At 38.1% G+C, this 26,625-nt stretch overlaps 1 protein-coding gene across 1 annotated transcript in view; it reads left to right on the top strand.

Annotated features, from left to right (window-relative positions):
- Positions 1-15,407: 15,407 nt before the first annotated feature.
- The window catches only part of LOC135085253 (golgin subfamily A member 6-like protein 22), a 32,269-nt gene continuing 21,051 nt past the window's right edge, over positions 15,408-26,625 (top strand). The window contains exons 1-3 of the mRNA XM_063980004.1: positions 15,408-15,506; positions 20,880-21,031; positions 23,057-23,147. Coding sequence (XP_063836074.1) covers positions 15,408-15,506; positions 20,880-21,031; positions 23,057-23,147 — 342 coding nt within the window. The remainder of the gene's footprint in view (positions 15,507-20,879; positions 21,032-23,056; positions 23,148-26,625) is intronic.

The raw sequence follows: 26,625 nt of genomic DNA, 5'->3' as shown, positions 1-26,625 counted from the left end.
TGATTGGTTTGGTGACATGTCATAAATGTTAGTTTTATCCAAAATACAGGCATAAAAGTCATTGCAGGTGGCGTTATAGTTATGAGGCGGTAATAGAATTAAGTATGAATATTACTATAATCTATTACCGACCGTAAAAAAAAACAGTAACCAGCTAAAATATCTACTTTAATGAAGACGTGATAAGTGAAGTATCATTTTTATTAGGTTTTATTTTATATCAAATAGGTACTAATTAGAATATAACAGGTTTTTATAAAATCTATTGTCATACATTATTAGAGATATTCTTTAATGTTCATTGCAGTTTTATGCCAAACCTATGACAATTAACGTATGGCGTTAATTGATTTACTTATGGGAAATATTCTTATGAATCGATTAAGACAACAAAATGGAGGTTAAATGCGTAATTAAACATATAAACACTAAAATAAAATACTCTTTATCAAAATTCTAACAACGCCATGGGTCGTTATTAGGAACCAAATTATGAAAAGTGTTTCTATTACCGCCCTTATTTAAAATTGTATTTAAGCCACAAAAATACAGCGAGAGGGCTATATTGAGGGTTTATTAAGGAAACTAAAGTACTAATTAATATTGTTATGCAAAAACACGTTGGTATACTTATTTTAAATGTGTTAAAATCGCTAATTAATAACAAGGTGCACCTTAAGTAGCTGGGAGCGCGTCAGTATGAAAAGTGCGTCCGTTGCGGGCACGTCCCATTTAATGTCAAATAACTCCGTTTACTGGTTATTTACGAACACAAAGTTTAATCGTTTTGATAGTCAATAAACATATCTAGATATTTTTTAGGTTACGTGTTTTCGGGAACATGTTATTATGTCTTTTATGAAAGAAAGAAAAATAGGGCGGTAATAGAATACAAATTTTGGGGGGTCGTTAATAGGCGCACTTACGTTATATAAAGGTATTATGAAAAAACAACTAACAACATTTACGAGGGGCGGCTGAAAAGTTTTGAGCCTAAGTATCTTCAAGTGTTATTATTGACTCGCGCTAAATTTAATTAATTTATCAATAACCTCTTTAGTATATGTACAAAGTTTCATTTCATTAGCGTCATCACGCTTTTAGGAATTAATCCGTAAACATCATCATGTCTCAGTCATCCGCGCAATGTACGAAATTGAAGTACACAGTTGTCATAAAATTCCTCAAAAAGAAGAACAAAACGCTGACGATATCATTTGAAGAGATGTCTACAGTTTATGGGGAGTCTGGGCCTTCATTTGCCATCATGAAAGATTGGATCCGATAGCTCAAGCATGGCAGGGAGTCGCTAAAAGATGACCGCAAGTCAGGGCGGCCAGATTTCGCCATTAACGAATAAAATAATGAAAATTTAAATAATCTTGCTTTAGAGATCAGCGAATTAAGCTGTGACAGATAGCTGAAGCCATAGGCATTGGCAAGGAACGTATCGGCGATATTTTTCATACTCATTTGCACATGAAATAGGGGTCCGCGCGATGGGTGTCAAAAATGGCCACGCCGCTCGACAACCAATGTCGAGTCACAACTTCGCAGGAGTTTTAGGACATCTTTGGCCATAATCCTAACAATTTTTTTTCTCACATTGTCACTATTGATAAATAATAGATCCGGCAGTATGATCTAGAGTTAAAATAAGAGTCAATGCAATGGATTCAAAAGGGAAAACGCCGCCGCGGAAATTCAAAGTGGAGCGATCGACCCCAAGCTCATAGCCACTATTTTTGGGATTGTGGAGGAATTTTATTCATTGATTACCTACTTTAAAAAAAACTACAATAAACGGGGATTATTATGCTGTACTAATGATAAGAGTGCGTCAAGTGGTTGTTGAAATATTAAGAGGCAAACTGGCGAAAGGAAATCTGTTATTGCAAGACAATTCGCCCGCGCACACCGCGCATGTTATATGGCTTGCCCCGGGTAAAACTGGATTTCAAGAAATTAATCACCCACCACACAGTTTAGTTCGAATCCCTAGCTATTTTGTCTAATTCTCAAATAGGAAAAAATACCTCCAGGAACGAAGATTTTTGAGTGAGAAAGAAATGGAGGCGGCGTTAAAGGCTCATTTCGAAGGCAAAGATTGCGAATTTTTTTTCAGTGGGTTAAAAGCTCTTTTACACAAATGTAAGAAGTCCGTTGTAGTAGAGGGAGATTAAATAGAATAATATATTTTTTATACTTTTCTATCGGCATTTTTAATACCTTAGGCTCAAAACTTTTCAGCCGCCCCTCGTATAAACGTTTAGAATGAAAACGTATTTTGCAACAACCGCACTTCTTCTAATAGTAGTCACAGCTAAACATTGTAAGTACATAATTTTAAGTAGCAACTGGTACTTACAATATTTTGAGGTCATCTCACTTTCTTTAGTAGTCTAAAAATTAAATATTTTCTTAAAAATACCAAAGTCGTAACCAAAACGTGTATTTTATATAACCTACCTACCATAATGCTGTTTTTGGTGACCGAGTTTGTTGCGGCGTTTCTTCTCAGCACTTGCCAAATGTTGGTCTCGAAGCGCTGGTAGGGTAAAAAGATTATGAGACATGTAGGTAGAGGCTCCTTATGAGCAAAATATTTGACGATTTGTAAGTACTATTTTAGTCTATACAAATAAAGAATTTTTGACTTTGGCTTTGTAAAATACAATTTATTCACTGGTGTCCTTTCATAACGATAGATGAAGGTATCAAGATATTTTTAAAACACGTAGGTACAATATTCAATTATAGGTGACGCCAATCATCACCATCCAGACATGATGGCGGCTGTTGTACCAGTCGGTAAGTTGATTCGATTCCCAGGTGGTGCATTTTTTTTGTTGTTTTCAAAAAGATTAATCAGTAATTTTTTGTTTCACAAATTACGTAATAGTCCCGTTAGCCCCTCGTACTAAGCTAAATAAGCTTGTGTCACGAGTGAGCTCACCACAATAGTCGAGCGGCGGCGGGGACCGAACCCGCGTTCCCCGGATCACGAGTCAGCCAGTCCGACCCCTTCACCGTTCAGCTATCGTGAATTAGTATAATAGCATAATTTCCAAACTGTGAAGCACATAGCTCGTAGAACTGATGGTCGTTGGGGAAAAAACAGTTCTCGAGTGGCGACCATGGATCGGAAGACGTAGTTCGTAGACGGCTTTCCACTAGGTGGACCGACGATCTGGTGAAGGTTGGAAGTGCCTGGATGCAGGAAGCGCAGGACCGGTCTTTGTGGAAATCCTTGGAGGAGGCCTTTGTCCAGCAGTGGACGTCATTTGGCTGAAACAACAACGACACAGTGAATTTTCAATGACTATTAAAACAAAATATTAAATTCCCCAGCCCGTCTGGCCAGCGTGGGGAGTGTAGGCCAAATCCTCCATTTGCCTCTGGTATTAATTAGAGAGGGTCGTGCTCCTGCAGTGGAAACTTATCAACCCGGAAACGGATCGTCACCGTAAAAACTCATGGTGGTCAGTATTCTTTGTATGAAATTCCGTAATGCTACGCACCGTAAAGTAAACGCCTCGCCTCCCGGTTTACAGTGCGCGAAAGGCGATACGGTGTTGATCCCTTTCCGAGTTGATAAGTGTGCTATATCCTTAAATGACTTGATGACGATTAAATTATATCTTTTCTTAACAGAGAGGATGTACATGCAGAAGGTGGAAGCTGAGAACATCTACTTTGACACAAGAGAAAATCAAGACAGGGATGACGATTGACGATGACGCGTCTTTCCGTTCTATACATGGCCAGAACGCACCCATAGGAAACTGCTCGTGTATATTTTGGAGTGTCTCTTTGTAAATCGGTCACTACAAACTATACACGAATTTTGCGTACTGATCGTGTATAGTTTGATTCGTGGATGGATTCCGTCTTCGCTCCAAACTATACTACACCACTTACAGTTGACTAGAGTGTGTTTAGTTGATTTGATTTAATAAAATATGGAATTATATTTAAAACTAGCGGCCGCCCGCGACTTCGTACGCGTGGATCCCGTTTTACCCCCTTCATCTATCTTACGCGGTTTAGATTTTTTCATACAAATGTTTTTTCCCGCTAACTCTCGTTCCCGTAGAAATTTTGCAATATCCTGTTGTAACTAAGCTTTAAGTTTACTAAGGTACCTGCATGCTAAATTTCAAGCGTCTAACTTAAGCGGTTTAGATTTTTCATACAAAAGGATTTTCCCGTTAATTCCCGTTCCCGTGGGAATTCCTAAGTATACTATAACCTGCCCAGGAGTACGAAGAATAATTATACCAAGTTTCGTTAAAATCCGTCAAGTAGTTTTTGTTTCTATAAGGAACATACAGACAGACAGACAGACAGACAGACAGACAAAAAATTTACTGATTGCATTTTTGGCATCAGTATCGATCAGTAATCACCCCCTGATAGTTATTTTGAAAATACAGTGTGTCCGGGCATGTAGTGATCAAACTTTAAGGGCGTGATCAATGGACAATTTTATCGGTGAAAATATTTTAAATTTGGGGCTTGACCCATTTCTCGCATATTTACAAGGATTTAAGTTTTTAATTTTTAGTTTTCACCTCTTCCTTCAAAAACAAGTGATAGCGTGGGTAGCTTAACATTAATAAGCAAAAATTTTATATCATGCGATAGCCAATAAAATTATCTATTAGTAGAAGTAGAAAACAGATACAACTTTCATACATTTTAAGGGAGTAAGAATGGATTTAATTAGAAAAAAACATGACTTTTTTCACTTCATTTTCAGTTATTTTCCAACACAAGAAAAACCAGGTCGTTAAGGTATGTTTTATTTGCATTGTATTATTAGTATTTGAGCCATTCTACAAAACGAATGTAAATTTATTAGTCTACGTCTTTTAGTTTCGACGTAATTGTTGAACAAAGATACCCATTCTCAGCCGTTTCCATATTAATCGGAATAGGTTGTGTGATTCTTTCAGGCAGTGCATTTTCGCATGTCGCGTTCGCTATGGAAACCGCTGGGAAGGGGTATCTTTGTTCAACAATTACGTCGAAACTAATAGACGTAGACTAATAAATTTACATTCGTTTTGTAGAATTGCTCAAATACTAAAAATACAATGCAAATAAAACACACCTTAACGACCTGGTTTTTCTTGTGTTGGAAAATAACTGAAAAAGAAGTGAAAAAAGTAATGTATTTTTCTAATTAAATCCATTCTTACTCCCATAAAATGTATGAAACTTGTATCTGCTTTCTTCTTCTACTAATAGATAATTTTATTGGCTATCGCATGATATAAAATTTTTGCTTATTAATGTTAAGCTACCCACGCTATCACTTGTTTTTGAAGGAAGAGGTGAAAACTAAAAATTAAAAACTTAAATCCTTGTAAATATGCGAGAAATGGGTCAAGCCCCAAATTTAAATTTTTTCACCGATAAAATTGTCCATTGATCACGCCCTTAAAGTTTGATCACTACATGCCCGGACACACTGTATATTTCATGTACAGAATTGACCTCTCTACAGATTTATTATAAGTATAGATTATTACATTTATTAGATATTATGCTCTTGCTTTGTCCTCGAGATTAGAAATAAGAACTACCTATGTAGATCACGTACGGTGATGCCATTTTTAAATTCATTAATTATTACATAAAATATTATTATTTTACTGAATCTACATAGTTATTATTATAATAAATCTAGATTTATAACACCAATGTAAGTGGTTTCTGAAATTAAATTGATTAGGTAGATTTCAATTTTTTTATTAGTGAGAGTGAATGAAGAAAGTTAAACGTGCATTATTAACTAAAATTATCGACCGTTTGGTGTAGTGGTTCGAAACGGATAACTGTTCCGGAGGTAGCGGGTTCGATTCCCGCACAGTACAAACATTAATTTGTGTGCATGAACATATTTGTTTGTATTGGACTGGGTGTCTTCTATGTATAATAAGTATGTATTTACAAAAAAAGTATTTATGTATGTTTATATCCGTTATCTAGTGCCCATAGTACAAGCTTTGCTTAGTTTGGGACTAGAAGCGCAGTGTAAAATGTCCAGGGATATTTATTTTTATTTATAAGCTTTTATTTCAAGAACAAAAATCATTTTGACATACATAATTCTTAATTTAAGAGTTATTCAGCCCCAAAACAAATATCTTTTCTATGGCAGACTATGAAACACCAAAAAACTCTTTATCAAAACAATGGCACGTGTCGAAATTGATTCAATGTTTAAAGTAGACACGCAGTTATGAATTAATATTAATAGAAAGAGAGGTAAATAAGTCAAAATGACGAGCATGCAACTATACCTTGATTTTTTAGAATCCAGCAGAGATGTAAACAAACACTTTCATACACAATTACACCATAATCACTTACGTGTTCATAATATCATACACGTTATTTAACAAGCCCATGAAACCAACTTTATTTTCACGTTATACAAGTTTGAAATCAATCTTTGAAACAAATTATTTTAGCAAAATACGTGGACGATGAGAATTTGTGAGACTTGTCAAATTGACTTGACGTTTAAAATCATGTGTTATCTCCATATTGTCTATGACTTGTCTCTGACACATCAGTGCCGTAACCTGTGAGTCATAGACAATAATCTGTAAATTTAATCGATATTATTTTAAGTATTCACTTATTCCGATTACTGATTAATTTTAAATAAAAAATATACGATACTTTGTTTAGTTTTCCAGCGATAACTTTGACAATATTGGAGATAACGTAAATTTATTTTTCTACTTTTAGTGTTTACTTTTTCGGAGTTAGTTTAATTTATAGTCGGTTTTATTTAAACGAAATTATTTTACTTTTTTATGCAATTAATGCTTACGTATTTTTCCATTGTTTATTTTTAAGATAATAAAAAACTTCTTTCAATGAGGGTTTTCGCGATTAAAAAATCCGCCAGATGGCAATACGTAGACACGAGGTCCAAATGCTGCATGATTGGTTATTTTTGACATGACATTGACAGATATGTCAAAATCCACCAATCACGCAGCAAGCAACAGAAGTTTAATAACTTTACTGATATCATTGATTGTTTTACTGTCCAGTGTGTTTTTTGATTACATCTGTGCATACAGTTTGTTTCCTGTTCTCGAAAATTTCATAATCAGTTCACATTCAATGTTGCGACTTTGTTGCATATTTTTAGTATTTTGACGATCACCCGGCGATGATACGCAAGTACTACAACATTTCACTTCGCGATTAACGAGAGGTTTTGTCGCATCACTAGTTCACAGACTAAAAATATTTTTATGTCAGTTGGCCATATTTGATGACATTTCTGCTGATTTCTAAAAAATTAGACTATAAGTACTCGCGTATACATTGTAAATGTAAAGTAGGTTAGGTTTTCTTTATCCATTCTCTTTGTTTTAATTACTAACACTAGAAAGAAAGAAAGAAAGAAGAAAGAAAAAATGTTTATTCAGTTTATAAGTACATCTGTAACTACTAACCCACTATAGAAAATATTTTTTCTGAAATAAAAATTTATTATTATTATTATTGTAATCGCGAACATATTACAATACATACATGATTAGTCCGTATGCGTACTGACGATGTATATTTTGGAGTAAGATAATTGACCTCAGTCACTACAAACTATACGCGAGCAGTACGCAGCGTATGCGTACTAGTCGTGTATAGTTTGGAGGAGCTTAGTAAAAAAAGTCACATCCAAACTATACTCGATTAGTTTCACACCCTTGCGTTCTGGCTATGTATAGAATGGAAAGACGCGACGATGACTGAAATATCCTATCTACTAATAAGAAAGTAATTGTGATAGTTTGTGAGGATAGATGGATAGAATATTACACGAATACCAGCATTCATGTTCTGAATGGAACATTGATACAAGCTGAGTAGGAGCCATTTTGGTTCAATAAATTATGTATATTATTTAAATGGACAACACGCATAAGTTGTAATATTAAGTTAAATTATGACTTAATTTAAAGTTTAGATCACACACATTACACTAGTTTTTATTTCACCTAAATCCATCCAGTATTACCGAAGATAGAGCCTCGAGAAGTTTACGGACTTTTTAAAATTTTCAAAAATTTCCAATATTCGCGCGTGACGTCACAACATGATTTTGCAGCCCCCGCACGTTAACCCATTTACCACTTTTTGTCTTTTTCCAACTAAAATAAAATTTTACCTAACTGACAACTGTTGTTAGTTGTCATCGTTCAATCACATTTCAAACTAGGCGCTAAAAAAGTAACCATTATTATGCCACCTATTGCCAATTTTGTGCACTATGAAGCCATTTTTACATTTTCATTTATGCACTTAAAAAAAAAAATATTTTCTGGAAAAATAACCAAGTTTGTGTCTCTGTGCTCAATAACGAGTAGGGTCATGTGTTCAACAATGAAACACTAAAATTTCAAAGTCTCATAAAACTCTTATTTTCATAGATAGAAGTCTAATTTTTGACAGGTATGTAGGCAATTTTATTGGGTATAGGATGGCATTAATGTTTTTTTTAATTGATGTTTAATCAATCAGCAAAAAAATAAATTCACATAAATTGGAAATGTTTCATTGTGTCCACTGTTGTGTACACAATGAAACACCTCAAATTCAACAATGAAACATAATAATTAATTGTGTGTCAACAATGAAACACTAACAATTCAATATCTCGTACACCTTTTGTTTTTACAGATACAAGTCTAATTTTTTGAAGCTACATAGTTAACTTAGTTGGGTAGGTATCGGATGTCATTTATGTTTTTTTTAATAAATTTGTAATCAATTAGCAAAACAATAAAAACAAACATATTGGAAATGTTTCATTGTGTCCGTTCTGATGTGCACAATGAAACACTACAATTTCAACAATGAGACATTATAATTGAGTGATTGATTCATATTTATTGAATTTATGAAGTAAGTGAATAATAAAAAATGCCCGAGTCCAATCAAAAGGTTTTATTAATAATTGACCTACGTCTATACCTCTATACCTATGTCTATTATATTAATATATGTATTCTTATGTTATTTATTTTATCTAATGCTATGTAAGTATATTAATTAAACGTCATATTTATTGCACCGCCTTAGTCTCTCTACTCGACCTGTGGTTGACTGGCAGATAATGCCACCTGGCATTAATTCCGCCACTGTACAGTTGTATGTGCAAAAGTGTAAATAAATAAAATAAATAAAAAATTACCTATAACTAGTTAAGATAACTCCTTACTATTTACTATTATATTTTTTTATATTATCTCCTAAATGATCACCTTTCTTCCTCTTTAGAGATTTAGTTCGCGCCATCTTAAATGAAAAATAAACATCAAATTTTAGGATAACCTAGTAATTTATAGCCTTAAAAATGATTATTTGCACGGACAGTAGATTTTGTTTGGTATATGGTATTATACAATCAAACAAGATGGTACACAATGAAACATTGTTTCATTGTGTCCATCATGCAACTGTTTCATTGTTGACTACATAGGGTTTATTTTAATAACCCCAAAAAAAAATCACTAATTTGTAACACTTTTAACATATAATTTAGTTCCACTTAGTCTATGATATATGTGTAATGCTAGGTAATCATGAAAAATATAAATTTATCAACCATATTTTTATCAAAAATCTTTAAAGAACGACAAAAATACTTGCCTTTTGGTGAAAAAAATAAATAATGCTCCACAGACATGTCTTCTCACACGTGGCGCGGACACGAACTGAGGTGCGGCGGGGTATTGTCGAAAGTATCCTTACGCGATATAGTGCACGATATGGCAACGCAGCATTTAAGAAATATTGCAATGTTTTATTGTGTACCATTGTTTCATTGTTGAACATCTGACCCTAAATAGTCCAGTTATTTGTTAATTTTACTTGGAAAGTTTTCCGGAATTTTTGAAAATTGGTGAATAAATAGATTTCGCTATGTTCTTTCCGAATTTTGTGACCTCGTTTATAGCCGCGCGCGCGCCCGCCTTATTGAAAAAAATCCGCCTTAAAAAGGTTTTTGACAACTACTTTTTTCATTTTATAATTTTTGGGACATAGACAAGCTAAGAAGCTTCGATAAATGTTATAAATTTCATGTAATGTAAGTTAAATAGATTTATATATATATAGCGTGGGCAGGCCACCTACTAGGTGGACTGACGATCTGGTAAAGGTCGCGGAAACAACCTGAATGCGGGCAGCGCAGGACTGTTCCTTATGAAAAACCTATGGAAAACCCAAAGGCCTCTCGCCTTTGTCCAGCAGTGAACGTCATTTGGCTGTAACGACGAAATAGGAAAGAATGTAACTATCAAAAATCTTCTCTAAGGCAGCATTTTTCCAATTTCGCAACGAGCGCGGCAATCACACTTAACTAACAGACTAACAGAGAGCATAGCGAAATCTATTTTAATCACCAATTTTCAAAACTCCCGGAACACTTTCCAGGTAACCACGTTAATTTGTACCAAACGACTGGACTATATTAAATTGATATAAAAATTTGGGTACATCTTCTCAAAAACAAAAGAACTGGTGCTAAAAGGGTTAAGTGACGTTTTGACATTTGTAGAGGGCCTTGTAGAAGGGGAGGCTATGGTGCTGAATGTGGATTAACTCGAGTGTCATAGTAACTTATTAGACTGCTAAGCTTGATGATAAAAAGAAAAATATTTTATTCAATGTACATAGTCTGGTCATAAGTTCTGTCATATGATAATAAATTTTGAATTTTGAATGAAGGTTTCAAAAACATTTTTTACTGGATTAGAATTAAAAAGAAAAAATGTGCGATAGTTCGAATTTTATTGTATGTGTAGTGGACGCATAAAGAAGTCCGAACGGCAGTTATCACGTTGCATTGCTACGCGCCAAAGCAGATTTTCGTTGTGCTAAAAAAGTTTAGTTTATCTTTTCATTAAATTATAGGTATAGGTGTACCAGAATCTCATGGCAAACAAAAATATTGGAAAAGTGTGTCTTTCATATGGCAAATGTCTATGGCTTTATTGTCACCTGTCAAAGTAAATCAAGAGAACTGTCAGTCGCTGCAGAAATTTTGTAATCTCTTCATGCCTATTTGTTATTTTTGTGAAAAAGTCGAAAAAGCTCAAGCAAGTCATATTGTTTTCAATGTGTATTGTAAAATAAGGCATAAATGCATAATTCAAAGTCAATCTTTGATTTTAAAGCGCGTCGTTGAGTTGACAGTAAGTTGGAGTGAAATTTGGTACATTTAGTTTATTACCTAACTGCGTCAGAAGGAGGGTTTTTTTAAATATTATTCTTATAATAGCTGCTTTATCGGGGGTTTCAGGTGTACCTCACAAATTGGTGCAGAGGAATGGTGAAAATGTTATGACCATGTAAATAAAATTGAAAAAGTTTTCATCAAGTAAGATGTAAGATAGAATAATTAAAATGGTGGAAGAGCAATTTATAATAAATACCTCTTTATCTTGATCATCTATTGAAGAAACGTGGAATCCTTGGAATCGTTTTCTAGTTCTGAATGAAGTGATTAGTTATAAGTATGATACATAATAAAATTAGTTACATAAAGTAATATACGATTTACTTATTTTTCAAGACATTTTCCTATTATTATTACTAACGGGATTGCTACCATGTACCTTAGTTTTGAGTTTCCAATATTTCGGCACTGTTGCAAGCGCCATGGTCACGGAGTAACTGAAGAAATTAAAACCAGACATCGTTCAGATGTGCGTTCAAAAGACCTGAGATTTAAAAAAAACCCACGTTTTGTTTAAACAGTAAGCGAAAAAAAAAGTGACTTGAAAATGGAATACAAAATGATAAGGTATGGTAAATGATAAGTCTTTATCAATGAAGAAGCAGAAGTTCAATTTCATGTGTCCTCCATCTAGGCTAGTTTCCATCGTCACTCAAAGTTTGGCTGCGGTCTCAAATTTGGGCTTAATTGAGGTATTTTTTGGGTGAGAGGCATAAGAACTAAAGCCGTTTTATATCAAAAATTCATACTTTTAGGTAATCAACCAGGTACAAAGTATTTCCTTGTATGTTAGTCTGCCACTCTTTAGTAAGTCCCGAAATCCCCGCTTCGGCTCCCCTACTAACCATTCTAACCATTGCACACAGATAATATCTTACATGCAGCTTTTCATGTTACTACGTCACATTTTCAAAATCCGCGCGGAAAATCGCTCCTAGCGGAAGAGCGCACTTTGAGCTTGAATATTTCAGTCATTTTTAAAGATATCAAAAAAGTAAAAATACAGTATTCATTCTAATTTTTTGTAGTTTTTTTTGGCATCTTCAACAAAAATTGTGCGCCATGTCCATTGTGAAAACGTATAATGTTTGAACCAAATAAACTATTTTTCTTTCAAAAACAATTTATCGGATTTTGGTTTTTTAAACTTCATATTTATATTATAAACCTATATGCCCGTTTACACCATCAATCCCTAATTTATGGTAACACATAACGATTACGAGGGGTTCCGACGACCTCATAAAGGTAGCAGGAAGGCGCTGGATGCAGGCCGCTACCAACCGGTCAAGAAATCATTGGGAGAGGCTATTTTCAGCAGTGGACGTCCTATGGCTGAAATGATGATGATGATGATGATGATGAAAAGCCTATTACTTATGACTTTTGATCAATCGATTAGACATCTAAATCATTAGTGTCCAAACAGCAGTTAGTGTCCCAGTGGTCTGTTTAGAAATGCGGTCACGAGGTACTCTGCCAAATATTGGTTCAGTTAATGTTTAACTGCAGTGTTGTGAAGTGCTACAAAGTGTTACAGGAATAAGGTGATGTAGAACTTTCTTTTATATTATTAACAGTGGAAATCAGGTAATCTTATTGGCTAATTGGACCCCTGTAATCCCCCATATCACTCTTGATGGCACATAAGTAATTTGAAGTTCAAATACAAGTAGCATCCTGTCCTACTAATATTAAAAATGCGAAAGTTTGTATGGATGTCTGGATGTTTGTTACTCTTTCACGCAAAAACTACTGAACGGATTTTGATGAAACTTTACAGTATTATTGTTTATAACCCAGAATAACATATAGGCTATAATTTGACGATCTGTGCTGTGACAGACAAACTGAATTTCAAAAGCTAGTCTTTGATATTTTATTATGCAGAACAAGGCAGGTATTTGACCGCAATCGCACCTGATGTTAAGTGAGATGCTGTCTAGGATGGTATATCTTCCCTGTGCTTATTCACTCTCGCCTTGAAAGGCCCGGATTATAGTGTTCGGGAAACACAGCAGCAGGCAACAAATTCCAGTCCCTAGCTGTTCGCACTATAAAAGAGTTTTATGTCTAACGCCCGTATTCACTTGATCATTACTATGAGGTCTCACAGTGCGCGTGGACGCACAGGGTGACACACGAACCAATCACAGAGCTCTATTAAGTTAATCTAAGCATCGTTTTTAAATACGAGCGTTAGTATAAACAAGGCACTTTTATGAAATATTCCTGATTATTTATTGTAGTAGTGTGTAGTCCGAAAAATCCGGTATTCCGACAACCGCCTTGCAAAATGACTGTCGGATAAGCTAGGTCGTTTCGTTACTATCTTTGTACATAAAAGAACAGTTTGCGCCCATCACTGTGACGTCCAAGGTGTTCGTTCGTTTCAGCCGAATGACGTCCACTGCTGGACAAAGGCCTCCCCCAAGGATTTCCATAAGGACCTGCGCTACCCGCATCCAGTTTCATTAGTCAGGGAGTGTAGAGTTAAGAATTTTGGCTCTACATGACGTGATAATATTTTTCAAAATGGGAGCCATTATGTTCTCGTCTAGGTATCCTTTCACATGAAAATGTTTTGGGTAGGATCCTATTTTCTAGTGACTGTTGTTTTATGTGAGAAATTGATAGATTTATTAATGCTCCATATCATAGTCAGAGTCGTCCCGCAAGTAAATTTCGTGGGTTCAAATCCCACCTGAAGCAATTTTAAATTTCTAAATTACTTTGATTTACAAGTAAGCCTCGTAAGACTAACTTCTGTAACTTTGTCGACTAAATAACACCGTACCGATTTTCTTTAATTTATTAATTTAATAGAATTTAAACTATGTACTCGTAGATAAGAATAAAAACGATAAAGTTATTTTGTATACAGGGTGGAATTTTGTAATGCCACCTGGAGGGAAAGTACCCTTAATACCGCAGATAGAAAATTTTGCTGAAAGAAAACATTCCTTTATTTTTGAAAAGAAAGAGAACTGCATTCATAGATTTTCGACATTTTTTCAAAATTCAATACCATACCATACAATTTTCTGTACATCATTAAAATAATGTAAGATTTTATGGATTTCCTTTCATTTGATTTATCAAGTTTGTTAGAGAGATTTCATCCTTATACTTGACCCTAACGATCGATGCAATAAAAATACAGGGTGTAATTTTTAACAGATTTTAGTTGGTTCGATTCCCGGGTATGGCAAGCTAATTTTTGGAAATCATTGAATACAGTAATTCTATTTCTTTTCAAAAATAAAGGAACGTTTTCTTTGAGAAAAATTTTCTATCTACAATATTAAGAGTAGGTACTTTCCCTCCAGGTGGCATTACAAAATTCCACCCTGTATAACACTGTAACCTCGCAGGACTAGATAGCTGACTCATAGGCAATAATATTTGTTCTACACCCTCAAAACAAAACACCCTCTCGTGCCGCTCTCATACCTCAGGCTCGGACTGAGTTAAGCTGAGTTTGTTGCGGCGCTTCTTCTCGGCACTTGCCAAATGTTGGTCTCGAAGCGCTGGTAGGGTAAAAAGATTATGAGACATGTAGAGGCTCCTTACGAGCAAAATGACGATTTGTAAGAACTATTTATTAGTCTAAACAAATAAAGAAATTTTGACTTTGACTTTGACTTAAGCGCTAGACCTATTGTAATTACGAATTTGAATAAGAATAAGAATAGAATAAGAATACTTTATTCAGCATAGAAAAATAAAATAAAAATACAGTACTACATATAACATTAAACATTAAACTACAAGCTTAGACAAGCTATGCTGAAGAGGCTTCCGCTCAGCTATATTCGCGACATAACAAGCGCCATGTCGAGAAGCTGGTTTTCAGCGGAAACCAACACGATGATTGCGGATTGCGCGCCCTCTTGACCGGGACCATATTGAGGCTACCAGTCAAGAAGGCGCGCAACAGGGGGCGTTATGGACGGTGATCAGAAAAAGAGAGAGAGAGAAAAAAAAAACAAAAAAAGAAAACAATATTAAAAGAAAACAATATTAACACAAAACTAAACAGAATCAAAAACCAAAAACTAAAAATTTGTATTATTAGGATTGACCTTGTCCTTAAAACAAGAATTATAGATACGTTCGTTTCTGCCGCTAGATGGAGCTAGATGTTCATCTGAAGAGAGAAGGCGGGGAGTCCTGGGGCTTCCGCCTCGTTGGGGGCAAAGACTCCAAGATGCCCCTCACGGTGGTCAAGGTATGTAAAATGAACGTCCCGAGTTCGATTCCCAAGCGTAGCTTATAAGATACTAGCGGCCGCCCGCGACTCCGTACGCGTGGACCCCGTTTTACCTCTATAAGGGTTGAATTTTGCAAAATCCCGTCTTAGTGAGCACCTACGTTCTAAAAGGAACCCCCATGCAAAATTTGAGACTCCTAGCACTTGTAGTTTCTGAGATTTCGTGATGAGTGAGTGAGTCAGTCAGATATACATGTGTATAGATAAACAAGCTTTTGACACTTTTTAAATTTATACATAAAGCTAGTATAGAACAGCATTGTTGTTTTCGCTGACGAATTGCGTTTCGATCCAAGAGCGTAATCTATAACTGCCAATGCTGACATTGACACGGCACGAATAGATTGGCAGCGCTCCGATTGATCTTGTGCAATGGCCGACATACTGTTAAATAATCGATATCGATCCGCTAGTATACAGGGCGAATATTGCGAAGTAGTAAGTAGGTATAACACAAAGGGAATATAGGTATAACCATTAGAAGTATGTATTCGTGAACGTAGAACCAATTGAAACAAAACTGCAACATCACTTTATATTTTCTCAAGAAATTCACGTTAGGTCTCAGTAAAGTAGAGAGCTTCTCTATAAAATATTTAATGAAACTCCAAGAAAGCGGAGAACATACAAAGAATTAGGTACATAGACTAAGGGCTAGAGGCTGACAAAGGTGACTCCATTTTCCTTTGTTCGTGCGTTTCAGCCAAATGACGGCCACTGCTGTATAAAGGCCTCCCCCAGAGCTTTCCATAACGAACGGTCCTGCGCTGCCCACATCCAGGTTCTTCCCTCGACCTTTACTAGATCGTCGGTCCACCTAGTACCTAGGAGGCCTGCCCAAGCTACGTCTTCCAGCCCGTGGTCGCCACTCGAGAACTTTTCTGCCCCAACGGCCATCGTCTCTACGAGCTATGTGCCCCGCCCACTGCCACTTGATTTAAGCATTAGGATCTTAAAGGATACTTTAAAGTAAGCGATTATTTAAATAAACAAGGGTGCGTGGATTTTACCTGTCTAGCTCGCACTTATTGCGTGTCGTGTAAGCTATAAATTACTGTATTTTATTGAAAAAGAGGCTGACAAAGGTGACTGAGTTTCTTCCGCTACTTCTTCTCAGCACCAGCCCATATGTTGTCCCGAAGTGGTGGTAGGGCAAGCTATATTTGGGACGTGTTTAATGTGCCATGGAAAGGGCCTATGTATTGAATAATAATAATAATAATAATAAGCCCCGCAGGGCAGCTTTGTGGCGAGCTGTTGGTGAGTAGCGACACCACGGGGCCAGTTGTTAATCCGAGTGCTCCCGAGAGTCGGTCAAGACCCTCGTCTTCGGCTTGCCGAAGTGGAATCCGAGAGGGTCTGCAGGACTTTCACCTCTGGCTTGCCTTAACCGGCCGGCCAGAGTGGAGTCGCTAGAGCTATATGCTCCAGGGGTGGAAGTGTTAAAGGGCATAACGCCGCGAGTAACTTCGGAGAAAGCGCAGCACACCTCTCTACACCCCTGAGCTGGCAGACGCCAATGTTGCCCCTCAGTCCGGTCTATACGACCCATGATGCCAGGGGGGGCCCATTTAGTCGCTGGCTAGTCACCGCCTGCCATTTTTTCAGTCCGAGACTATGAACCAGGCAGGTGTCCCGTAGTCTCCATCCATAGCCCAGTAACCAGTCCATCCATCCTTCATCCATAACCCTAGTCCATTCTCCAATAACTGCAATAGCTCCTGTGCACAGGCTGGGGATGGTCTCTGGCTACATCCCATGATATAGTCAGAGACTAGATCCAGCATGTGCACCACTTTCACTTTTGTCGATTATTTTGCGCTTAAAACGGCCTCTACGTGTTGGATCTGTATCCCCACGCAAGCCTTATAAAGGACCGGGCCACTTTTGACCCGTGAGCTCCAAAGCGTACAAACATAATAATAATAATTTGATACCCACTCGATCCTGTATTGTGGTGCCATTGCGGTTTGCCGTGTTGCTGGTGTCCAGTTCCCAGACTCGGACAGAGCAACGCGTCCTGCCGGGATGACACCCGCGTGGCAAATACGGATCGAGCGGCGTATTAATACATTCAGAACTCTCATTGCAAAGCTAATGTGTTTTAGACGGGGAAATAATCGTCCCCGAGTCATGCGGTTTGTGACGCAAGCCTTTGCTGGGACTGGCGTTCTACCTCAGGACTACACGGCTTGTGTCACAGAACGCATTGACTACCTAAAGCAAAAAGTCTATGCATGGGCAAACCGTATTCGTCGCTACAAAGAGCGCGTGAACAGATACTGGCAAAATCGTGTCTTCCAAAGTGACCAGAGGAAGGTGTACCGGAGATGGGAGGGAGCTGATCAACGTGTGAGCGACGGGCAGCTGCCAGATGTCAATACCATGATTGATTTCTGGCGTGGCATTTGGTCGATGCCCGTTGAGCACACTGAGGGTGATTGGATGCGTGTAATTGAGCGTGAATGTGAGTCCATCGAATCCATGGGGTCTATTGTTATAGATCCCGAAGACGTTAGTAGTGCAATCAGCACGGCCCAGAACTGGAAAAGCCCTGGGCCGGACGGATTGCACAACTTTTGGATTAAGTGGATTCGATGCTCACATGACCGTTTAGCGACACAATTCCAAGAAGCCCTCGAGCTCGGTTCCCTTCCAGCCTTCATGACTACCGGTGTCACCACCTTGCTCTACAAATCTGGTAGTACCATGGACCCAAAGAACTACAGACCGATTACATGCTTGCCTACCATCTACAAGCTCCTTACATCTATTCTGACCACAAAAATTAATACGCATATTGTCGCGAACAATATCTTGGCCCCTGCTCAGAATGGATGTAAGGTTGGGTCTCGTGGTACTAAAGAGCTCCTCCTCATAGACATGACCATTAGCCAACAAGTTCGACGGAGCAGGAAAGCTCTCTCTGCTGCCTGGATTGACTATAAGAAGGCCTATGATTCGGTGCCTCATTCATGGCTAGAGAGGATTTTAGAGTTGTATAAGGTAGATGCAACTCTGAGATCCTTTTTAAGCTCATGCATGGGGCAGTGGACTACAGTCCTTCGGCAACCAGGTGGTAGTGAGAGGTCTCCTGATCCATTGAACTTCATAAGGATTGAGCGAGGCATTTTCCAGGGTGACAGTTTGAGTCCCTTATGGTTCTGCCTAGCACTGAATCCTCTTAGCACTCTGTTAAAGGATTCAGGGCTTGGTTATCGGCTTCGAAGAGGGGGTGAGGTCATTAGTCACCTGCTCTACATGGATGATCTCAAGTTGTTTCCACCAAAACGACAAGACCTGGTGAAGTTGCTAAAAACCACACAGGTATTTAGCAACGCCATCAGGATGGAGTTTAGTGTAGACAAGTGTGCGGTCTTACATGTAGAGCGGGGAAAAGTTGTGAATTCCCCGAATTTACAACTTTCTGAGACAATGACACTCAAATCTCTCTCCGAAACTGAGACCTATAAGTATCTTGGTATGTCAGAATCGTTAGGTATATCGGTAGAAGACATCAAAAAATCGGTGAAAGAACGCTTTTGTAGCCGACTGACAAAAGTTCTTAATAGTCTTTTGTCTGGCGGCAACAAAGTAAGAGCTTTCAACGGTTGGGTGATGCCTCTATTAATATACTCCTTCGGCATACTAAGATGGACTCAGACTGAACTTGACGCCCTGGATAGGAAGGTACGTCAGCAGCTCACACAACATCGCATGTTACATCCGCGTTCATCTGTGATGAGACTGTACATTCCACGGAAGTGGGGTGGTCGAGGCTTTTTAAATGCCAAGAACCTCCACAACCGTGAAGTGTGCAGTCTCAGGGATTATTTCCTTGCCAATGAGTGCGGAATGCATCGCGATGTTGTGGCAGTTGACAAAGGCCTCACGCCGCTCTCCTTGGCGAACGAGAACTGGCGCAAGCCAAAGGTCCTGAGCGTCGCGGATCGGAAGGACGTATGGAAGAGCAAGGAGCTGCACGGGAGGTTCTATCGGGCCCATACAGGTCCTGATGTAGACCTCCTCGCCTCGGTGAACTGGCTACGCTTCGGTGACCTCTTTGGGGAAACCGAGGGTTTTGCTTGTGCAATTGCTGACGAGGTCATGATGACGAACAATTACCGAAAATATATCCTGAAGGACGGTACGGTCGACATTTGTCGAGCATGCCACCGTCCCGGAGAGTCACTCAGGCATATAATTTCTGGTTGTTCGCATCTTGCTAACGGTGAGTACTTGCACAGGCATAACCTAGTAGCCAGAATCATCCATCAGCAACTTGCTCTTCAGTACGGCCTTCTTGAATCTGAGACGCCTTATTACCGATACCAGCCGGTGCCAGTTCTCGAAAATGGTCATGCATTGCTCTATTGGGATCGTTCTATCATCACAGACAGGACTATTGTCTGTAATAAGCCTGATATTGTGGTGGTTGACCGATCCCAACGTCGGGCAATGCTCGTTGACATTACCATCCCGCATGACGAAAACCTCGTGAAGGCCGAGAAGGAAAAGCAAAGCAAATACCTTGACTTGGCCCACGAGGTGACCGCCATATGGGATGTTGACTCGACGATCATTGTCCCGATAGTTGTCTCGGCAAACGGGCTAATAGCGAAGAGCTTCGACCAACATCTAAAGAAGCTCTCGCTGGATGGTTGGCTCAAGGGTCAGATGCAAAAGGCGGTGATCCTCAGCACGGCACGCATTGTCCGGAGGTTCCTCAGCCTGTGACCCTGACCACCGGTAGCTTGGGCCCTGCTCCGCTACCAGCGGAATAACTATTTTTAAGTATTTTTTTATAATGTATTTTTATTTATTTTTTTTGATAATTTACATTGTAAAAAAATATTTAAAATTAAGAACCAAAGTTAATAAAGAGAATAATAATAATAATAAATTTCATTTATTCAGATTACAAAGATCCAATTATGTTAGTAACAATGTTCTTACATCTAATGTTAGTAGTTATATTTGACATTATTAATTATTTACATATATTTGCTCCTGGTTTATTAGAGCGGTGATCCAATGTCTTATCAAGACACTGTCCCACCTCCCCGCCAAAACCATTAGAATACTGTTGGGACTGTCGAGCATTCGGTTTTTGATGGATGTGATTTTGTTTCTCATCACGGCTTGGAACCCGTTTACGTGAGCGTCGGCAAACATACCAGACGCACTACAGAATCTCGGCAGTTCCAGCAGCACCCGGAACATATTATTATAAAGAACACGCAGAGCGTTGAAGGTCTATATACTATATAAACTATTGGAATTTGAATTTATTTGAAGAAATAAAATGACTTTTATGACTTCTTCCTCCAGGTGGCACCAGATTCGCCGGCGTCTCGCGCGGGCCTCCAAAATGGCGACGTCCTGTGTCACGTGACCGGCACAGACGCATCTGAAATGTCGCACGACAGCGCGAAGCAGTTTGTGGCCGACGCAAAGGACACTTTGGAGCTTGGTGTGAAGCGGTAAAGACAAATGTGATGTAGAATTAAGGTCATAGCAAACTTATCAACCCAGAAAGGGATCAATACCGTGTTGCCTTTCGCCGCGCTGTCAAGGTCAACCGCGAGGCGAGGCGTTTACGTTACAGTGCGGATAAGTGTGCGTATTGCAGTACGGAGTTTCATACAAATATGGACGCATTCAAAGAATACTGACCGCTTCGAGTTGATACGGTTACAATCCCTTTCCGGGTTGATAGGTGTGCTTCGTACTTTATGAGCTAGCACACATGCTATTTTTAGCACCGACGATCGGCGATTTTGCGACTATATCGATGCAGCATCGCGGTATTGGAATCGCAGGTTTTAGCAACTGCTGTCGCTACTTCGATCTTCCGAAAAGCGACTTTAAGGTCATAGCAGACTTATCAACTCGGAAAGGGATCAACACCGTATCACCTTTCGCGAGCATGTCATCGTCTTTCGCGCTCTGTCAACCGCGCGATAAGTGTGCGTTGCAGTATGCAGTTTCATACAAAGAATACTGATCACCGAGTTCATACCGTTACGACCCCTTTCCGGGTTGATAAGTGTGCTACGTCCTTAAATTGGGCCAATAATAATTTTGTAACCTTCACAGTTTTGTCTATCTTTAACATAATTATTTTAAGCATTGATTACCGATTTCATACATTTGAGTCATACATAGCTTAAATTGCTGATGGTCAGGTAGGATTATTTTTAACTCAGCAACGATGCCAGTAATTTATTTAAAGATACGTCAAAATTGACAGATCAAACATGGCTGCCAATTTATAGAGGGAGCTACTGTCAATGTGATTACTTAAAAAACGGTAGTACGTTGTTTTGCCAAATTAAATTAGGCAATAAAGGTCAGTATTTATAAATAATCTTTATTAGGTGAGGGTTTTTTTTACTCATTTGCGATTTGGTTTGGTAAAGCGACAGTTTGGGTTTCAAAAACGAATTTTGGTTGGTCGAAATGAAGTTCTTTTTGGTCTATAAAAATAAGTGAGCGTAATTTTTTTGTGTTTGTGTGTGATTTAAAATGAGTTCAGAGGACATACCCAAAGTGTCGTTGTTAGCGATTGTGATCACACGTTATAGACATGATTATAGTGTATGATTTTCATTCTTTTTTGGGATTTATTGCATGACTTCGACCGTATTTTGGTCTCAAAATGACTTGTGTGCGCGTGTTTCCCTTTAAAATCTGGGATAGAAACCATTTATTTTCACAAAATTTCACATTAATATTAGTTAGTAGAAAAATCATGGTAACACAGTGTATGCGAGTATTTGTCTTTCTGTAAGTGCGAGTTTGAATGTACGCTAGCGCCACCTAGCGTTGTGTACGAAGAATTTTTAACATATCCGCGCATACGCATTTGTATGTAACTCTTGCAAAGGTTTAATGATGACTACCTACCTACATGTTAATTTAGTTTACTTGCTCTTTCATTGTATGTTTTATGTCACCTCTGTCTTATTTGCTTTTTTATTTTACCTCTTTTGTCTTTTGTGATGTCCATGGCAATAAATGTTTCTTTCTTTCTTTCTAATTTTTCTTATTAATTTTGTTCTTGACCTTGACCCAACAAATGAAGGTATTTTAATTTTATTCAATTTATGTTTTTTCACAAGAGTTCCTGAGTACTTTTAATCTTTGCCTCTGATAAATAGGTCAAATGCATATTTTATAATACCTATGATGAAGATAATATTATGACAAAGTACCTAATTTCTTTTGCCGAATTTATATCTATTATTTAAAGTGTAAATATGATACATCTAATAATTACAGATTATGGGATAGATATAATTAATTTTAATATTAATTACTTTCTGGTAATATAAATTCGATTTGGACTACCGACTTACCTAAGGATTGCATCGGCAGTTCATTGTGTGCCCAACCAGTGTGACATAACTTCTAACTCATGAGTATTTTGTGTATCATAACTAGTTATTTGGTACTAGTAAGTAAAGTTTAAAAATTGCCACTCTAAAACAAATTTTCTTTTCCAGTGGTCTCTACGACCCGGTCCTGGACGACTACGAGCCAATTTACGAGACCATAGACCAGGAAGATTTCGACCAACCATCGCAGCCGACTGAGGTAGACCCCTTTAAAATACAGCAGTTCCTGGACCCCAAACAACCTTCCCGGGAGGCCTCAGAACTGAAAGATATCGAGCCTGGACTCACCCCTCTAAGCAATGGCCTAGATCTAGACCAATCCAGATCTTTGACTGCATCACCCTTTGTTTTATCAACGAAACCCTACAGACCCTTTTCCACTGAACCCCTACTAATTCCTCCTCTAGAAGACCCGATTATATTGAACCCTAATTATAAAGACCAATTCGGTAAGCTTGACGACGATGATGATGAGTTTAGAGGTCTACCTGAAACGAAGTTTAAGCTCCCCATTTCGGAGCAGTATGACCCTGATGGTATTAAGAAGAAGAAGGAAAGAGCCAGCTGTGAGGCGAGTAAGGTGAAGTTTGCTGAAGTCAACTTAAAAGAAGACGTGACAGTATCAGAGAGCAAATTTTCTAAAGATCTGAAGCAGAAAACGGCGTTAGAAGAGAAGAAGTATATGGAGAAAATGAAGAAGGAAATTGATTTGGATAAGATCGAAATGACAGCTGTTAATTTGGTCAACGAAAGTATTGAACGAGCTGTGTCTGTTACGGATGAGATTAAGAAAGAAATAGACGTTGAACTGCACGAATCTTTTATAACTTCGTCCAAAATTGAACAGTCATCATCGGTCAAAGAGTCTTCTAAAGCTTCCATAGAAATGAGTGCATCGGAATCTTCTCAAGTAGCTAACTCGGTTAAAAAATCCAGCAAAGAAGCCAGTGAACTTGTTGAGTTAATTGACCAAACCACAGACGAAATCATTTCGTACAACGGAAGCAAATCCGAAGTGAAAGTTAGTAAAGAAGTTAAAAAGATTGAGAATTTAGACAATAAGGAACAGGTTGTGGATGAAAGAAGGCTTTCTACAAAGCAGGAGATTGAAGAGATTATTGAATCTGGCAGTGTTAGAAGAAAATCAGAGGTATTCGATAAGAAAGTGGATGTCAAATCTGTGGAGACATCACAAAAGAAAGAACAAACCAAAATCGTCGCAGAAACCAAAGACATACAAAAGAAAGTTGAAATAAACCAGACTGCTCAAAAAACCGAACAACCCAAAATCGCTCAAGCTCAAGTCACTGTGTCAGATGCTAAAGACGTGCAAAAGAAAGCTGTCAAAGCTGAATCAATTAATCAAAGCGCTCAAAAAACATCAGCTATCAAAAAAGAAGCTACAACTTCACAAAAATCAGGACAACAATTTGATACAAAAACATCAACTGCCAAACGTCTTGCGGGACAAAGAGCGTATGCGATAGGTTTACAAACTATACCAAATATTAAAGGAACAATCACTTCGTCTTATCATTACAATTTACTACTAAAAACATTCTTTATTCATCTCACTGACGTCATGGTAGCTCTTTCTAGATTTATTCTATCAGAACCCGTGTTTAATAAGATAGAAGAATCCCAAGAAGTAACTGAATCGCATGTAGTTACTGAGAAATCAGTCTCTGAATATAAGAAAGAATATGTAAACGAAGAAGTAACGGTTGATGATAGAAAAGAAGAAAAAATAATGCAAACAGCTGTTAGTGAGGCGAAACAAGAGGTGATGAAGCATGAAAAAGAAGAAAAAGTTATGGCTTTTGAAGAAAGAGTTGAAAAACAAGCAGCCATCAAAAGCACTATAGCTAAAGAAACAGCTCAGGTGGCGCTTGTAGAAGAAAGAAGTTATGCTGAAGATATCCAAGCCAATCTAGAAGTAGAAGAAATAATTACGAAGCAAAAGCTATCTGGAGCCCAAATGGCACAAGTACAAGAGAGAAAATCCGCTGAGTTGGCCCAAAAAATGGATGCAGTCATATCCGAGTTCCAAACGAAGGCTGGTATAGAAGAAACCGAGATAACTAAAGAGAGGAGATCACGAAGCAGAAGTAGGGTAGAAGAAGAAGTAGCTAAAGAGAGCGATCCTCTAGAATGGCTCTCAAAAGTCGACCAACAGCATTCTAAAGAGATAACTGAACTTAAATCAGAGTCAAAATCATTCAGTTCTACTACTGAATCGGTTGAGAAGAAACGAGTAGAATCAAAGCATGAAAGGCGAGAGAAGTCAACCAAATCTAAAGAAGGAAAGCAAATGTACGTTGCTATTGTCGAATCTCATATATTTACGAACAAAGACGCCATATTTGAAGAGCAAGCAGCCGATTTCTCAGAGACATCTTCAGTGCAAAGCGTAGACGAAATTAATATAGCTTTACAAGCTAGTGAATCATTGGCTACAGAGAAAGTCACTTTGGAAAGTAAAGAAATGAAACAAGAAGTCGCCGAGTCTATCGTAGCGCAATCTCAAGAATTAAGTGTTGCAAGCGCTCAAACTCAACTAGTCCAAATGGCTGAAGAAGTGGTCGAATCAAAAGCAATTGTAGAAGAAGCGAAAGCAATTGAAATAAAGGAAGAAGTCCAAAAAGTAGAAGTGAAGGAAGAAAAAGCTTTAGAAATGAGAGAAGAAATCCAACAAGTCAAAGAAGAAACGCATAATATCATGTCTATTAGCGAGAAAACTGAGGTTGATATTTCTCAAAGACACGAGTCTGTGGAAATCCAAGAAATTAAACAGGAAGAAATCGCTGTGAGCAATATAGAAGAATCGAGTGCAGTTGAAATGGCAATTGTGGAAGAAGTATCTGAAGTACAAACTAAAGAAATTGAAGTGGCCCCGATCATAGAAGAGACTGTGGAAATCAAACTACCTCTGCCAGCAAAACCCGAACCTACATTGCAAGAAGAGGCTGCTGCATTGAAAATCGTCAAAGAAGAAATAGTAGAACGAGAACAAGTGCTAAAACTGGCGGAAGAATCAGAACTGAACATAAGTAAGCACACAGAAATATCGGAAACTGCCAGCACACATTCAGAAGTACACAAAAGCAAGATGGCTAGTTACGAATCGTCAGAAATGGTTCAGGAATCGTCATTTACTGCTTCATTAATAGACCAGAAGTCTCAGTCAACAGAAGTAATCCAAGAATCATCATTCACTGCTTCGTTGGCAGACCAAAAGTCTCAACTGACCCTTGACCTATCAAACGAACGGAAAATCAAAACAACATCATCTGAATCAAGTATACCGAGTACTATAAATACTCCCACACCTTCAACCATCCCACCCACTCCTTTGACCGACGAATACGTATTTAAACTCCAAATTCCCCTTCCCAAAAACGTAGGAGACCCGATTCCTAGAGACTGCACTCCTACCCCTGAAGATGAAGACCCGAATATCGTGAAAAAGAAACTGATTCCATATATTGATACGACATTGGAGTCTCCTGTAATTTACGATCCCCCTCTGCCTAGTCCCCCTTTCAGTAAGCCTCAATCTCCAGTGTATACTAAGCCAGGCTTGAGGGGGGGAGCGGACCGACGACAGTATAGAAAGGTGGGTAGATAACAGTCACTATCATCATCATCGTCATCATTTCAGCCATAGAACGTCCACT

The sequence above is a fragment of the Ostrinia nubilalis genome, chromosome 28, assembly GCF_963855985.1.
Source record: "Ostrinia nubilalis chromosome 28, ilOstNubi1.1, whole genome shotgun sequence".
In the NCBI taxonomy this organism is placed as follows: domain Eukaryota; kingdom Metazoa; phylum Arthropoda; class Insecta; order Lepidoptera; family Crambidae; genus Ostrinia; species Ostrinia nubilalis.
This window is presented reverse-complemented; position numbering and strand designations above follow the sequence as displayed.